This window comes from Gastrolobium bilobum, unplaced genomic scaffold (assembly GCF_033153095.1).
Source record: "Gastrolobium bilobum isolate Gb01-03AN ecotype WA unplaced genomic scaffold, APGP_CSIRO_Gbil_v1 utg19316, whole genome shotgun sequence".
Lineage (NCBI taxonomy): Eukaryota > Viridiplantae > Streptophyta > Magnoliopsida > Fabales > Fabaceae > Gastrolobium > Gastrolobium bilobum.
The window spans coordinates 40,529-57,928 of NW_026895210.1; the positions used below are offsets into that span (position 1 = coordinate 40,529).

The following is a 17,400-nucleotide window of genomic DNA, read 5'->3' on the forward strand; positions in this document are numbered from 1 at the left end:
ATATTGTAGTATGTTTCTTGCCAAAGATTTGTAGCTAACGACAAGTACCATCTTCCCCAAAGAAGACTTTGAATGAATATATGATGCGAACCTCCCTAATGATCAGGAGAAACTGAGTGACATTGAGAAGGAAAGGAGTAGCCAACGCAGAGGACGTAACAGGGTGAAGATGAGACCACTGGCTAAAGGACTATGTTACTCCAAAATAGGCTAATTTCTAATGGCTGTGGACAATTGTAATAATGGGCCTATGTGCTTGTAAGACCCACCGTTGTTTACAGTTGTAATAGTGGGCCTAGTGCTTCGGAAGCCCAACATATGTTTCCAATTGTGTTTTGTTTTTCTGTTTTTGCTTTTATTGTTGGTAGGGGCCACTGTGGTGGGTTAGCCAATATTGTAACAACTTTACACTCTTCTTCCTGCCGACAACCTCGAATTGTTGTGGATAATACAATTTATGCGACGTAATTTTCATCATTGTGTTGTTCTGATAACTTGAGGCTATTATTCTGGTGCTTTCATTGAGAGGCAACTTATAAGCATCACCATGGCAGAAGAAACTCGTAACGTTGTGAAACATAGTGTGATCGACGAATGCTTGACGCGATTAGCATATCTCGAAGAGCAGTTTCACTCCTTGGGAGGAGTATTACAGGAAATGAACTTGAAGTTGACGTTAATGGAGGCGAAGTTAGATTAGAATCAGAAATACAATATCGAACGCAGCTATGATGTGGGATTGAGAGTATTTTTTGGAAACAATGTTTTTAAATCTGTGAAGTTCACCGTACCCAAGTTTGGAAAACCCAGAACCGTGGATTCACAAAATTTAACAATTCTATAGGTTTCACAACATGTCTGATACTGATAAGTTGACGCTAACGTCCTTTCACATGGATGACTCTGCAGAGGATTGGTACCATATGATGGATCGAAATCAGAGGTTGACGACATGGGACACTTTTGTTTCAACATTGCGGTCAGGTTTGGTCCTTCTAAATATAGAGATCTGTGAGAAGAATTAGGGAGATTAAAATAGAACACCACAGTGGAGGAATATCAGCAATCATTTCAACAATTATCTAACCAGATTATAGGCATCGATGATATTGCTCTTCAAAGTTGCTTTAAATTAGACCTTAAACCAGAAATCAGTAAGGAGGTGAGGATGCATTTGCCAGAGAATGCTATTGAATTGGCCAAAGTAGTGGAGGATAAGATGAATGATAAACCTCCAATATGCTCTGGATTCCAAAGAAATTTAAAAAGTAAAAACACTATGAATCAAACTGGGTTATTGCCCACTCCTACAAAGGGGTATCCGAATAATATTGGGGCTGCAAAAACTACAATTCTAATCAAAAGATTGTCACATGTAGAAATGATGGAGCAGAGGGAAAATGGGTTATGTTATTATTGTGATGAAAAGTTCAATCAAAACTATGTGTGCAAAGGAAAAAAGTTTCTATTGATGACATAAGATTATGAGGAGGTTCAAAAAGATGAGCAATATTCATGCTATGGGTGGACAATATTCATCCAGTACATTTAGGCTGAGAGGGGTTATTAATAAGAATCATGTGCAAGTTTTTGGTGGATAGAGTGGTCAAATTCTTGGGATTGGAACTTAAACCAATTAATCAATTCAAGGTGTTAGTGGGGAATAGAGCAAGCTTAGGATGTAAAGGGGTTTGTCGAAAGGTCGAGCTGGAGTTGCAGGTGAAGATCTTCTCTCCAGACTTGTTTGTTCTTCCTATCCGGGGGGCTGAAGTGGTGCTAGTAGTTCATTGGCTATTGAGTTTAGAGATGTCACTACAAACAGTTGGCGTTAAAATTTGAGAGAGTTGGGGAGATGATTGAGTTGCATGGGGAAAGACGGTGCAAGTGAAAGCAATAGAATTACACCCTACTTCGTAGGTTGGCCAATTCTAATGTTGTGGCTACCTAGTATCAGTTACAGGCCATTAACCATGAGACATTGTAGGAGAAGGAAGATGATGAGTGTCATAACTCTTTGATACAACAAGTATTACAAGAGTTTGAGGATGTTTTTGCTATTTCTCAACAACTTCCCCCTACACGAATAGAAGATCATCAAATCCACCTGGAACCTGGCACAAAGGCAATAAATGTTAGACCCTACATATATCCATATTTTCAAAATACTGAAATTGAAAAAATGGTGAAGGGAATGCTAGAAACATGTGTCATTAGACCGAGTTTAAGTCCCTTCTCATCACCAACTCTGTTGGTAAAAAAAAAGACGGAACTTGGAGGTTTTGTGTTGACTATCATGCCTTAAATCAAGTAATTGTGCCAAACCGGTTTCTAATCCCAACTGTAGATGAGATGTTAGACGAATTGGCTGGATCAATGATATTCTCCAAAATGGACCTTCGGTCAGGGTACCATTAACTCAGAATGGTACCATAAGACATCCACAAAACCGATTTTAGAACACACGAAGGGCATTATGAATTTGTAGTGATGCCCTTTAGGCTCACAAATAGTCCAACCCGAACACGACACATTTTTATTCGTGGGTCAAGAATCGGAACCACGACACGACCCGTCGCGGGTTAACCCGCAAAAATTGAAAATTTGATTTTTTCTAAAAAAATTAAAAATAAAAGGGAAAATCTTAATGAAACCCGTGACTCGCAATAAGGTATGTTAAAATCACCAAAATTTTAAACTTTTTTTTTTCATTTTTTTGACAAAAATAATTTTGCGGGTTGACACGTGAGTCAACCCGTGATACAACATCACATTAATTCTTGTCATTTATCCAAACCCACACATGACTCGTTTTATTCCGTGGGTCGACACAACTTGCATTTTGACATGTCATGTTGCGGGTCGATCCACCGGTCATGATATGTTTTGCCACTCATAATTTTTGTGTGAATGCTTTTGCAATCAATTGACAACTCACCATCACTTTATTTCCTAATACTTTTATTATCTAGGAGGCACACACCAAAATGATCATTGACAAGGGTAGCAAATCGGAGATATTTACGTTCTTGATGAACAAATTCACCAAACACATTTGTTGAATCCTTCCTCTGTTTCTTTTGTTAATGTCATATATGTACACCTTTGGCATAATAGACGGTAACATTTGTCTAATTAATGCTTAGTTAATATCGGAGATAAGCTACATTGTAATGTTTCATCTATGAATATTACAATGCCTTGTTCCATTTGTCCTCTAGCTAAGCAATGGAAGCTTGATTTTGTTTCTCACAACTTATTTGCTTTTCCTTTTGATCTTTTTCACTATGAGACAACGGGGCCATTCATGAACCTTGCTATTTAGGTCATCAATATTTCCTAACCTTGGTGGCTGATTGTACTCGCTTCACGTGGGCTTTTCTCCATAAGCACTTAAGCAGGAGTGCGATGTTCTTCATATTATTCCAAAGTTCTTCACCATGATGTAGACTCAGTTTGGCAAATAGATAACTCAATTCAGATATGATAATGCAAAGGAGTTAGGCTTCATTGATTTTTTGCTGCCCATGGTGCTTTGTATCAATTTTCTTGCATAGAGAAACGTCAATAGTCAATAGCATTCTATCGTAAAACAAAACACTAGCATCTCTTGAATGTGGCACGGGGTTATATTTCCATTCTCGAATTTCTCTTTTATGGTCTAATTGTTGTTTTTCTCTTCAACAAGATAACTTATCCCTTGTTTGGTAATCATACTTTGTATGAACTTTTCTTTGACAAATACGTAGATTATTTTTTTGATTTGAGTGTTTGGTTGTTTAGCCTTTGCTTCAACTCACTCAGCTCATAGACACAAGTTTCAGACCCTTGCACGTGCAAATTTTTTTTTTTTTTTAGAGTTAACACAAATCTAATTATCTCTTTGAGACAAGTTGGCTCTCCCGGTATCCTCACAAGCTTCGACTCTTTGAGTCGGGTTATGTGTAACCCCCGTCTGCAGCCGGTTAATTAACATTCATATGATAGTAAGCGCAGCATGCTCAACTTAATTAACGAGGAAGCTAACTATATTAATTTTCTCTTTTTTCTTATGTATTGCAAACATTTTCACTTCCATAGCTAAAATAAAACGGACAACATTTCCTCTGTATTTTGGACCACTGGGGATAATTCCCACTATGATAATTTCAACCTGATTGACAGTTTAATATAACTCAGGCATACCACAGCATAGACAAAACATATTGCTCAGCCATCCATGACCTAGGCTATCTCATAATCACATTGTCTCAAAATAATGTCCATGATGTTACTTATATAATTACATCAAATAAACAAAAGAGATGCAATTAAATAAGTAACATAGACCTGGGCATGCATAACTAACGACATATACAGACTATCGACAGGACATAGACACTCCTTATGCTTTCAAAAATACATGACATGTACAACTCAAAATAAAGTATGTCAGGTACAAATCTAAGTATCCACAAGACCCTGACAATCATGTCAAGTAATATCTCTCATCTGGCCTCTTGCCACGCGATGCCTCAGCACCATCAGCTCTCGTACCTAAAATGGTGATCCCCTCCTATATTGCACCGACACCGATACGGGACATGAGATATGACACGACACGACACTTCGATACGTTAATTCTAAAAAATGTTAAATTTTAACAAGTTAGGACATGTTTTGATATTATATAATATTTTTAATTTATGTAGTGTATATTATATTTAATATTCAATAATTTAACAAAAAAATAAAGCTGAACTTATAATATCCATCAATTTTGCAAAAAAATAAGATATCCCAAATATTTATATCAAACTCAATAAAATAGTAATCGTAATCTAACGAATCTAATAGTTGAAACTCAAAATTCTACGCAACGTAACCTTTGAACATTTTTTGAGTCTTTACAAGGAGTATTGGAGTGTCGGAGTGTCGGAAAGTGTCAGACACGACACGTCAGGAATTTTGAAGTGTCGGTGCTTCATAAGTGATCCCATAACACGAGGTGAGATAATATAATTACCTCAGTAAGCTAGGGACCCTTGGAGGGCTCCTCCACCCCTAAGCTCACTTCTGGTATAAACACAGTATAAAAATCCATGCATGCATCGGAATATGTATGACAATGCAGTGTGCAATAATATAATTATACTGGCCAGAGAATATAACAAGTATGCATTATGCAAGGAAATACCGTCTTGCAACATACCATATGAGGAAACACCGTCTCATACTATGCACAAGGAAACACCGTCTTGTGTGGCACACAAACATACATACATATACATGCAACATATAGCAAATTATTTTCAACATATCATATCAAACTACCACCCTCCCTCAGAGTTTGGTGGAACAAACTGAGCTACCATTTTGGTGTTTATCATTGCAATTTGCTATACCATTACTTGTCTTACTTCTAATTTTTATTAAATATTTTTTATTGTAATAGTTATGAAACTAATCTTTCCATTAAAAGTAATAGTTACACAAATCTTCAAAATTATAACTTTAGGATTACAATTCCTGTCTTCCTGACATCATAAATATAACTCATTTGGGATCATTAGTTCACTTCTATTATGATCAACTTGTGTTAGATGAAGTCCTGTATAAATATAAATGATTTGAGATAAAATATAATTTAGTACCAATGTATAAAAGATTAAAAAATTTATTTCCAAATATATCAATTAAAGCAAATTAAAAAAGGAAAAAATGTTTCTGCAAAAAAAATTTGTCAGCCACACTCACATAAAAGTAAATGAGTCCTATTATAAAGAAAAGAAAAATAAAAATTTAGCGGGACTCACTAACCTTTTAGGTTAGTGTGACGATTTTAAGTGAGTGAGTCTTATTATGAGAAAAAGAGAGAGAAATTTAGTGGGACTCATTCACTTTTTATGTAAATATAGCAGATAAATTTTTTCTGTTACAAAAATAGAAATATTTAACCAAAAAAAAGGTTAAAATAAAGAAAAAAACTATTCTTATGCTACATGAGATACGTTTTTCCTCCTACATATCATTCGATAACTGTGTCATCATTTTTTTATTTTTTCATGTGATGGAGATCATAAATTTATTTCTATGACACGAAATAACTTATTTTCTTTAATATGAGATTAATAAAATTCTAAAATAAAAGGATAAAATTTGAAGAAGAGTAATATGAAATATGAAATATCTTCATAAAGTTTATCTGTTCCTCACTTTATGATTGTCCGGCACGATTTATGGCGTAACGTCGCCTTAGGGCGAGGGCCACGTGAAATCCAGAACTGCACACATTCAATGCGCTGTCTTATTCCAACAACACAAACTAAGGTTCCAAAATGCAAAGATATAAAAAAATAATAAGTGGCAATTTCTGTAATTAAGCGAATGATGCGTGGGCATTTCCGTAAAAGAACTAAAAATAAAAAAATAAAAACCTTTTATTAAGCTCGTCGCTCTTTTAAAGTTTCTTTCTATTTCTCACTCTCGTCTTCGAGGTTCTCATCGAAGTCGTAAAAGGTACTCTCTCTTTCTCTTCTCTGGATCCCTAAATCTAGGGCTTCGTCTTCTTCTCTGCAAAAATTGTCGAATCAGTGTCTTAATTTTCGTTTATCGAAATCGATTTTGAAGCTTATTCTTCGTTCACTTTGATCTTTTACCTCGTATTTTGCTCATTTCACTGTGCTGATTCTAGTGAATTCTTCTCATATATGTGAATGCGCGCATTGGATCTTTGATTGCTTTGTATGGTCTTTAGGTATTTCGTTTAATTCTCAGTTGATGTGCCCATTTCTGTGCCAGATTTGTTTTGTTCCATTTCTGTGCTCTATTTATTGAGTTTGAACTCGCGTTGTTACCTTCCCGATTTGATGTTTGATGTCAGATTCGTGACAGCGTCTAGTTGCGATAGCTGTGGCAACTTGAATGTTGTTGGGAGTGCATGAAAATTGCTTGATTATGCGGCTCGATGTGTTGACTTCAACTCCTTATCTGACAGAAATGTGCTTTTCAGTTTATATACATTCTCATTTTTTATGTAAATGATCGAATGAATTCTTCAAAAAAAAAAATTTCTCGTTAGAGAAAGAAGTCAAATGGGTGAAACCGTGTGCTCAGAGGCCCCGGATTCTTGAAAATGGATAAGATTTGCGAGACCTTTTATTTGTTTTTTGTATCTGATAGTTGGAAATCATTAAAATTCAGCTGAAGTTACTAACGTTGTGATTATCAAGTTGGAATCCTCCCACCCCCCCTAAAGTTGTTCTGTTTACATATCTAAAATGGCATGAAAATTGATATCATTAATAGTTTTTGTATTCCGTTGGTAGTTAATTGTAGTTTTTTCACCTCAATATTGCTAATATTTGAAGTAGGAATTATTGCTCGTCTGTAATTGGAAATGTATTAAATTGTACTCCAGCATGTCTGTTAATATATGATTTTGTGAAGTGTTATTAATCTTGGTAAGCATTTGACCTGTGTCAGCGCAAACCATTTTTGGATGGAATTTGCATCCTCCCCTGCAGAAAAGAAAGATGTTATTGATGCATTTTTCTTTTTCTTCAATTGCATGTTTTCTATGTTCTGTTTCTTGCTGTATTTTTGTTTTAATTTACTCCTATAATGAAGTCTATGCTGCATTTATAGCTTGTAGGGTTTCAAAAGATGGACAACATGCACACCTTCTGGCAATTGGGTGATGAGCTTCGTGGATACTCAAAAGCAGCAGAGGATCACAAATGGTTAATGGTTGCTTCAAAATTGGCTGAGCAGAGACCAAAGGGGGAGCGTGTCAATAACCTTGATCTTTCAAAGGGCCCCATTGAGACAAGGTCAAGGGATAAATTTGGTTTCCAGGAAGATAACAAATTTGACACTCTTAACTTCAGCATGTTAAACCTGGACACTAAGATTACTGAAAATGTTAGCAAAAGCTCGCTCCGAAATGGTGTTTACAATATGAATGCAGTGTATCAAAAAAGCAACGGAAATTTGGTGGGTAACATGAACAGTAACAAGTATAGTGGTAATATTCAACAAAATAAAGAGTCCAACAACAGCAACAACAATGAAACCAACAACACTAATGCAGCTGACAAAAGGTTTAAGACCTTGCCTGCAGCAGAGACACTCCCGCGTAATGAGGTGCTTGGAGGATACATCTTTGTCTGTAACAATGACACAATGCAGGAAGACTTGAAACGTCAGCTATTTGGTGTGTGCACATTAAGTGTAATCTATTTTTCTATATTGAAGATTATGAATCAAATACTTCTTGAGGACTCTGACTCTTTCAATTTTTTTGGTAGGTTTGCCTCCAAGGTACCGAGATTCTGTTCGGGCAATAACACCAGGGTTACCTCTATTTTTGTATAACTATACCACTCATCAGCTGCATGGCATTTTTGAGGTGGGCTATTCTTAATTTTTCCTGAGTACAGTTGATTAAGTTTTAATGCATACCGTGCATGAAAGTATCATATTTTAGAGCTATGAATGATTGAAATTGCATCCTTCGTTTGAATGATATTTGGTTAAAAATGAGGCTAACAATATTCTTCCGGGGTAGCCACTATGCCCAAGAACGTTGGGCGCTATGAAACCTATTTGTATGGCCGAAGAACTAGAGTGCTGTCTGAACAGATTTTTGTCATGGAAATATTATCTGTATGTCGGAATTTATGAATATTCTTCTGTCACTGTTACTCATACAATTATAGGTTTAAATGTTTGGGAATTTATATTAAGATGCAGGGGCATAGCTAGCGATGGGATACCTAAGTCTTAGGATGAAAATGACTTTGTTCAAATTTGGCCTCTATTGGTTTTGTTTATCTCCACTACTTGTGTATGTTCGTCTGGTTAAGAGCTTGGGAAATCTTCTATCTTTTAAAAGATGTAGATACTTTCTTGCTTCTATTTTTTTAAGGAAAAAACTTAATTCAAATTAGTCCGAATAAAATTGAAGAAGGGAAAAAAGTTGATCAGACAAAATGAGATCTAGTTGATTCGCTTACTTTGAAAGTCCTTTGTTGCAGGCAGCAAGTTTTGGGGGCTCTAACATAGACCCAACTGCATGGGAGGATAAAAAATGCAAAGGCGAGTCAAGGTTTCCAGCTCAGGTAAAATCTAGGATTTATGCATACTGAGGAGTCCATATAATTAATTGTCTGTAAGCTGTTGAATGAATAATATTTTGTTGCTTATGTTCGTATGTAGGTAAGAATTCGTGTCAGGAACCTTTGCAAGGCACTGGAAGAAGATGCATTCAGGCCAGTATTGCATCATTATGATGGTCCAAAGTTTCGTCTTGAGCTGTCAGTTCCAGAGGTATGATGGAATATTTCTATTTTCATCTAGGAAAAACAAATTGTTATACTGATTTTTTACCGTTTGTTTCTTTCACTCTCTTGAATGGGTGTGATTTCTGATTTGATGTTGCAGACCCTGGATCTGTTGGACCTATGTGAACAAGCTGGTTCTGCAGCATAAGCAAATAACGGAATATGCAAAATAGTTGGTTAGGTTTTGGTGTGCCAGCTGTGTGCTTTTAGTAGATTTTCCATGAAGCGTAAGCTTGGAAAGTAGTTTGTTTGGTGTATGATCTTGAGGGAAGTAGGGGTGTTGAGAGTTTGAGGCCCTACTAAATAATTATTGTGGTGTTCCCCGAATATGCTTTGTAGCTGTTGCATGAATTTAATACCATTGTATGATTAAGAGTACATACTTGCTACGGCATCATAGAGAGGACTGTTTGTACTGGTAAAGTATCATGTAGTTCTGTTAAACCAAAAAGGAAAAGGAAAAATTGCACAACCTTTGTGGATTTTTGAACTCTTTTTGAGTTAAAATAATTATTGTTTTTTATATAGGGGAATGTTATAATTATTATTATTCTAGATTTACTACTCTGCCTGATTGGTTGTCGTTGGATTAATTTAAAATTGGGGTAATTAATTTTTTTAATTTTTTAAATGTTGATTTTAAATTGATCTAATTGTGATTAATCAGGTAGTAAGAATAATAAGTCTAAAAATAGTTGGAAGTATAACCGTGAGTCATTTAAAAACATAAATAGGTGGCTATCAAAGAAAAAAAAAACATATATAGGTTATCAATTATTGTTTATAATTTTATCATTTTTTAGTATATTTATAAAGGAAAACGAGAAAAAGCATTAATATAGTATAAGAGTAATTTAATTTGATATAATTATAATTTTATAAAATTAAGGATATTTTTTGTATAAATGTTTAAATGACAATTATTTTGAAAGATATGGGGGGTTATATTGAGTGGGTTTTGTTTTATGTCGAGTCAAAATGATCAACGAAGTCATACGTTAAAATCACAAAGAAAGAATTTTAAGAGTGTGATTAGAATCAAACTTCATAAGATTTTTTTTTTTTTTTTTTATAAATGAAAATTTTCGGTTGAAAAGTTATAAGAATTCATTTGGAGGATGTTTGGTAGGAGGGAAAAAAAAATTGGCTGGAAAAATAAAGTAGGAAAAAATACATGCCCAATAGGAGGAAGAGTTAAAAGAGGTCCGGAAAAATAAATTTTCTGTCTAATTTTTTTACATATGGACCATCGATGGGATGAAAAAAAATTTCCTTCGCGGTGATAAAATTTTACACATAACATCACTAAAATTCACCATATTTTTTCGAAAAATTTTTGACCTATCAAATACTTTTTTTTAATTTATCCGGCAAAAAATTCTTCACACTATATTTCGAGCATATTTTTTTTCTGGTAAAAATAAATTTCTCCCTGTACCAAACCTCCTGATTCAAAATGTTATTTAATATGTTAATGAATGGAAATTTGTTCAAATTTAGTTGAGGGAAATATATACAAAGCTTAAAACTGCTACGCCATTGTAAAACATTAGAAACACGAAGCATGCTATATGTATTATTACTATTATTTTTTGTGAAGCTACTATATGTATTATCAAATCAGTAAAAGGTACGTTACATTCTAATTTTTATATATATATATATATATATATATATATATATATATATATATATATATATATATATGGAAATGATATTGTAACTATCAATTAGTGTTACTACCAATCAATTTCACTGTTAGATCGATTAGATTGATCCAATGGTTATATTAATTTCTATCTTTGTATGGTTATGATTTCTCATATTTAACACTTTATATTTATTTTCACCTTTGTAAGGTTATGATTTCTCATATTTAATACTTTCACATTAAATATGGGAAATCATAACCATACAAAGATGAAAATAAATATAACCGTTAGATCAATTATATTGATCTAACGATGAAATCGATTGGTAGTAACACTAATTGGTTGTTACAATATCCTACCTCATATATATATATATATATATATATATATATATATATATATGGATATGATTCTTTTACACCGGTATTATATATATAGGGATATGAATCTTTTACACCGGTATCAAATTTAAAGTTTGACACCTCATCTGAGAGCCGTTATATCAAAAAAGATTAATGGTGTCTCATGCTTACAAATTAGATTTGTTGATCTTTTTTGATCTAATGACTCTCAAATGAGATGTCAAACTTTAAATTTGACACTGATGTCAAAACATCCTACCATATATATATATATATATATATATATAAGAACGAGTGCGAAAAAGGAATGGGGAAAAGGGAAAGCCAAAGAAACGAAAAGTAGGATGCAAATGGACTGCTTACATGTATGCAATGATGCACGGACACAGGACACGACACCCCGACACGTTAATTCTAAAAAATGCTAAATTTCGACACGTTGGGACACATTTTGATATTAAATAATATTTTTAATATATATAATATAGTTTACATTTGATACATATAGAAACTCATAATAACTCATATACTAATCAAATATTCAAATTTCATAACATAATTATTAAAAAAAATAGAACATTCCAAGAGTATAGAGTGTAGAAAAATAGAAAAATTATTTTACTTATGATTACACACAGTTCAATTACATATATATATTCTTTAAGAAAAACCTTTGATTACAAATTAATTAAAATAAAAAAATAAGATAAGGGAAACTAATAAGCATATTATTATTTAATTAGTTTTTGAACTAACTACAGTTAGTAGTAACCTTGGTTAGTGATGTAACTATAGTTAGGTTGATAGGTGGTAGACTTACTTTACCTTCTGCATCTCTGTATTGCTTTCTTTCAAGAAAACGTGATGTACGACTTTGTAGATTTTTGAATCAATAGAAAATTTGTTCAGTTCTTGTTTCTGATTATTTAGTTATAAGAGAAACCCGACATGAAGAAGATGGCAGTTCTTGTTCAGTTCTTCCTCGGTACCTCTCTCTCTCTCTCTCTCTTCCTCTTCCATTTCCCTTTCATTTTCTCCTCTCCGTCTTCAACATGAAGAAGCAGATCGAACCCGACGACGAAGAGAAGACCAGCAGCCAACAACGAAGAGAAGAACAACTTCAATAAACCAACGTTCGAACTCGTCCTTATGTTGGAAGTTTTTAATTTTTATTAATATATATTTTTTAATTGTAATTTTATTTCTTTTTTACAAAAAAATGCCAAAACGTGTCCAAATACGTTGACCGCGTGTCAGATTCGGTCAAACTCGCGTGTCCCACTAGTCAACGTGTCCAAAAAATTGACCGCGTGTCCCAGCGTGTCCGAACGTGTCCGTGTCCGTGTCGGACACATGTCCGACACTCAAATTTCTCCAAAAATCACGTGTCCGTGTTTCGGAGCATGTATGTATGAACAAGTATGTTAAAATAAAGAAAGTAAAAGCATAAAATTAAATTTTAGGTGAACGCTGGGATAATTCCACTAGCGTGAGGAGATGAGAAGAGAAAGATTGATTTTATATATGCATATATCGAAACAGATTTTATTCAAAACATAAAGATTGCAGTTACAGATTGAAAGAAGGACAAAAATTAAAAGAAGAAGAGAAAAATCAAAAGTACCTCGCAATCTCTCTTTCTAAACTACCTCTCTAAAAAATGGGAAATTAAAGGATGGCTTCAACATTCTGAAGGGGCCCTATATATAGTTTGGAAAAAACACTATTTCTACAGTACAGGTTACACGACCGGAACTATTTCAACAGTGCAGGTTGGAGTGTACAGTAACTACCACGTGCTGCTACAGTAAACTGCTACAGGATTTTTTGCTACAGTAGCTGCCGACACTCTTGATAATTTTTGCTACAGTGCCTGTCGACACTTCTGATTGCGTCACTTTTGCTGACATCATGCTCATGTCACCCTGCCATCAACTCTGCTACAATGATCTTCTTCAACAAACTTCTGCCAAGTTTATACCGAAACAATCGTCTTCATTTTGGTAGAAGTCTTCTGCTGAAGAGGAGATGGATGGAGAGGGAGAAACGATTTTCTGTTTATGGAAAGATTGTTCTGCTGAACTTCTATATAATCTTAAATGTAGAACCTTAACTGACTTCTGGTGGTATAAGGATACTTTCCTTACTAGGGTTTACTCTCGTGACCACAGTCAACAACCTTTCTGGAAAGAAAAATCTTAGCTGGTCTTCCAAAATCTTTAGGAGACAAAGTTAGGGATAAAATCTGAAATCAATCACCAACTGGTGATATTTCTTATGAGCAATTAAGTTATGGATAATTAGTTGCTTATATCCAAAAGGTAGCCTTAAAAATCTCCCAAGATGATAAAATCCAATGACAACTTGCAAAAGAAAAAGCTCAAAATCGTAGAGATTTAGGATCACTTTGTGAACAATTTGGTCTTCCTTGTGCTACGAAAACTAAGAAACATAAAAACATGAACCTAAACAGGTTAACAACTTTAGGAATTTTCCCAAAAAAACTAATTATATAAATCCTAAACCAAATAATAATCAAAATTTTAAATCACTAAATACATCCAAACCTATTAAGCCAACAATTTGCTATAATTGTGGTAAACCTGGTCACATTAGTAAATACTGTAGGCTTAAGAAGAAAATAAAAAACTTAAATTTAGATCCATTTGTTGAAGAACAGATTAATAATCTGTTAATCCAATCATCTTATGAGGAATCTGACAAAGATTCCTCAGAAAGCCTAAATCAAATTCAAGAGGATGACTTATCCTCTGATGAAAATTCACAATCGTCACAAGAAATTAATGTCTTAACTAAAGAGCAAGACATCTTGTTCGAAGTCATTTACTCTATTCCTGACCCTCAGAAAAAGAAAGCTTACTTAGCCAAATTAAAATCCTCCTTAGAAGCCAGTTTTTCTAAACCCAAAGAATTGTTAGTTACTAACAAGTTTAATCTTAAAGATACTCTTAAAAAACTTGAAAAGAGAATTACTGCCAAACCCATAACTATCCAAGACCTCCAAAATAAGATCAATCTTCTCAAAACAGAGGTTAAACAAATCAAAGAGCAACAACAAACCCATAACAATATCCTTCTTCATTTACAAAATCAAGAATCAACAGGAACGAGTACGAAAAATACTCTTCTTAAAGATAAAAATCTTAAAAATGAAGAATTTTTAGGTTTAATTAATCAATTAACAATTCAAAAATTCTACATCACAATCAAACCTATTGCAGGTAACTTTTACCTTAAAATTGAAGCTTTGTTTGACATAGGGGCAAATTCAAATTGTATTCAAGAAGGTCTAATCCCTACAAAATATTTTGAAAAAACTTTTGAACGACTCAACACTGCTAGTGGTTCTAAACTTCAAGTTAATTACAAACTTCCAAAAGCAATCATAGAAAATGAGAATTTAAAAGTTAAAACACCGTTTCTTCTTGTTAAGAATATCAAGAATGGAGTTATCCTTGGAACTTTTACCTTACTTATCATATGGACAAACCAATTCTTTTTAAATTTCTCAAAAGGCCAATCATAAGAGATTTAAATCTCATCCATTACAAACAAAAACAAATCAATTTCCTTAAAGAAGAAATTTCATTTAAGAATATTGAAAATCAATTAAATCAATCTGAAGTTCAACAAAAAATTAAAGCTTTGCTTGAACATGTCCAAAATACAATCTGTTTTGATCTTCCTAATGTTTTTTGGCAAAGAAAGAAGCATCTCGTAGATCTACCCTACGAGAAAGATTTCAATGAAAGGAAAATCCTAACCAAAGCTCGTCCAATTTAGATGAATGATGAACTTCTTACCATTGCCAGAAGAAAATTTCTGATCTTTTTAGCAAAAGTCTTATCCGGAAGAGCAAGAGTCCTTGGTCTTGTTCTGCCTTCTATTTCAACAAACAATCTGAAATTGAGCGTGGAACTCCATGATTAGTTACCAATTACAAATCTCTCAATCAAGCTCTTCAATGGATTCAGTATCCGATTCCAAATAAGAAAGATCGTCTCAATTGGTTATATTCAACCAAAATTTTCTCAAAATTTGATATGAAGTCTGGGTTCTGGCAAATCCAGGTCAAAGATAGTGAATGCTATAAGACAACCTTTACTGTTCTGTTTGGGTAGTACGAATGGAAAGTAATGCTCTTTGGTTTAAAAAATGCTCCCTCTGAATTTCAGAAAATCATGAATGACATCTTCAATCCATATTCATATTTTACCATTGTCTTAATTGATGATGTTCTTATCTTTTCTCAGTCTATTGATCAACATTTTAAACATCTACACATCTTCATTGATGTAATTAAGAAAAATTGTTTAGCTCTTTCTAAATCAAAAATTAATCTCTTCCAAAAAAAATAAATTAGATTTCTTGGTCATCCCATTTATCAAAGAACTATTACTCCAATAAATCGAGCCATTGAGTTCGCCGACAAATTTTCTAATCAGATAATTGATAAAAATCAATTGCAAAGTTTCTTGGCTATTTAAATTATGTAGCTGACTTCTTTCCTCAACTTAGTAATCTAATCAAGCCTCTTCATAATAATGTAAAAAAGGATCCTCCTCCCTAGACTAACGTTCATGCTGAAGTAGTCAAACAGGTCAAAGCTAAGGTAAAGGAACTTCCTTGATTTTATCTTCCCAATTCTCAGGCTTTCAAAATTGTTGAAACTGATGCCTCTGACATAGGTTATGGTGGCATTCTCAAACAAAAAGTCGCAGACAAAGAGCATATTATTGCATATACTTCAAAGCATTGGAATCCTGCACAACAAAAAATACTCCATTGTTGAAAAAGAAGTTTTAGCAATTGTTTTATGCATTTCAAAATTTCAATATGATTTATTAAATCAAAAAATTTTAATCTGTGTTGATTGCAAATCTGCAAAAGACATTTTACAAAAAGATGTTAAAAATTTAGCATCCAAACATATTTTTACAAGATGGCAAGCAATCTTAAGTGTTTTTGAATTTGATATTGAATATCTCAAAGGCACATCAAACTCTCTCCCTAATTATCTCACTCGTGAATTTCTGCAGGGAACATAAACAATGTTCTACAACGCCAAAATCGGCAAAATCAACTACTTCAAAAGAAATAAAAGGTAAGCTAATCCTTGCGGGGTTAGCTAAAAAATAAGATAAAATTGGGTCTCCAGTCCAACAACAATATGTGTCATCTACCCAACCCTAAACTGGGTCATCCACCCAAAGAGTTGAGGATACCTCAACTAAACAATCCAAAGCAGACTATGTTATGCCAATCCAAACCCTTCAAGCCCTCCAAGATATAGGCTTGACCCATCTACCTAAAAAATCATGGGCTGAAATAGCCTCAGAAGATGAACAGGAAGAATGTCTGTATGTTTTGATTGATAATCTAGAAAACAAACTAATTTCTAACCTTCCAACCAAGGCCCTAGAAATCTAACCCAAACCTATCCAAAAATCAAAAACCCAAACACCATATATCCTAAAAAATAAGTTCCTAGAAGTAATACAATGGAGCCTGCCTACTGGGATAACAAACCAACAAAAGTACCTGCGAAAATTTTTCCTAAAGACTTCAAAGGAAATCAATTTTATTTTAAACCTCTTTCTTCAAACAAATCTCAAAATTTTTATGGGTTTATTCTACTTGATTCAAACTCTATTTCAATCAAACATCACAGAAGTCCTAAGGACCCTAAGTTTATTACTCACTCAACCATCTAGATTTTGAAAGTTATTACTCTATCAGAATATAGAAACCCAAATAAAGTTGCCAAATTTTTCCAACCTTATGATCTAATTGGTTATAACTACTGGGATTATGAATTAGCTTGGACAAATATCTTCTTTATGGAAATAAACACTTTCGGTTAATTTATTTCAAACAAAATGTTCAGTATAAATTCTCCCAATGGTTTATTAAATGGTGGGATTATTTTGGACCAATCCTGGACATCCTTCCACCTATGGTGTTCGAAGGATTAACAATCTTTTCACAAAAATTTGACAAGGTAGCAGATCCGTTCCCAATTGATTTGCACTTCTTCTCTAGATT

At 33.7% G+C, this 17,400-nt stretch overlaps 1 protein-coding gene across 1 annotated transcript; it reads left to right on the forward strand.

Annotated features, from left to right (window-relative positions):
* Positions 1–6,448: 6,448 nt before the first annotated feature.
* Positions 6,449–9,808, forward strand: LOC133299944 (B2 protein-like). Its single transcript, XM_061499434.1, has 6 exons — positions 6,449–6,495; positions 7,624–8,191; positions 8,286–8,386; positions 9,015–9,098; positions 9,196–9,306; positions 9,421–9,808. The coding sequence occupies exons 2-6, from the start codon at positions 7,642–7,644 to the stop codon at positions 9,466–9,468; spliced, it is 894 nt and encodes a 297-aa protein (XP_061355418.1). The 5' UTR covers positions 6,449–6,495; positions 7,624–7,641; the 3' UTR covers positions 9,469–9,808.
* The last annotated feature ends 7,592 nt before the right edge of the window (positions 9,809–17,400 follow it).

Bases quoted from the DNA above. Each gene is read 5' to 3' on its own strand.
- LOC133299944 (XM_061499434.1), top strand. From the start codon at position 7,642: ATGGACAACATGCACACCTTCTGGCAATTGGGTGATGAGCTTCGTGGA. The intron at 9,099-9,195 runs GTAAAATCTAGG...GTTCGTATGTAG, and splicing joins AGTCAAGGTTTCCAGCTCAG to GTAAGAATTCGTGTCAGGAA. The intron at 9,307-9,420 runs GTATGATGGAAT...TTGATGTTGCAG, and splicing joins TTGAGCTGTCAGTTCCAGAG to ACCCTGGATCTGTTGGACCT.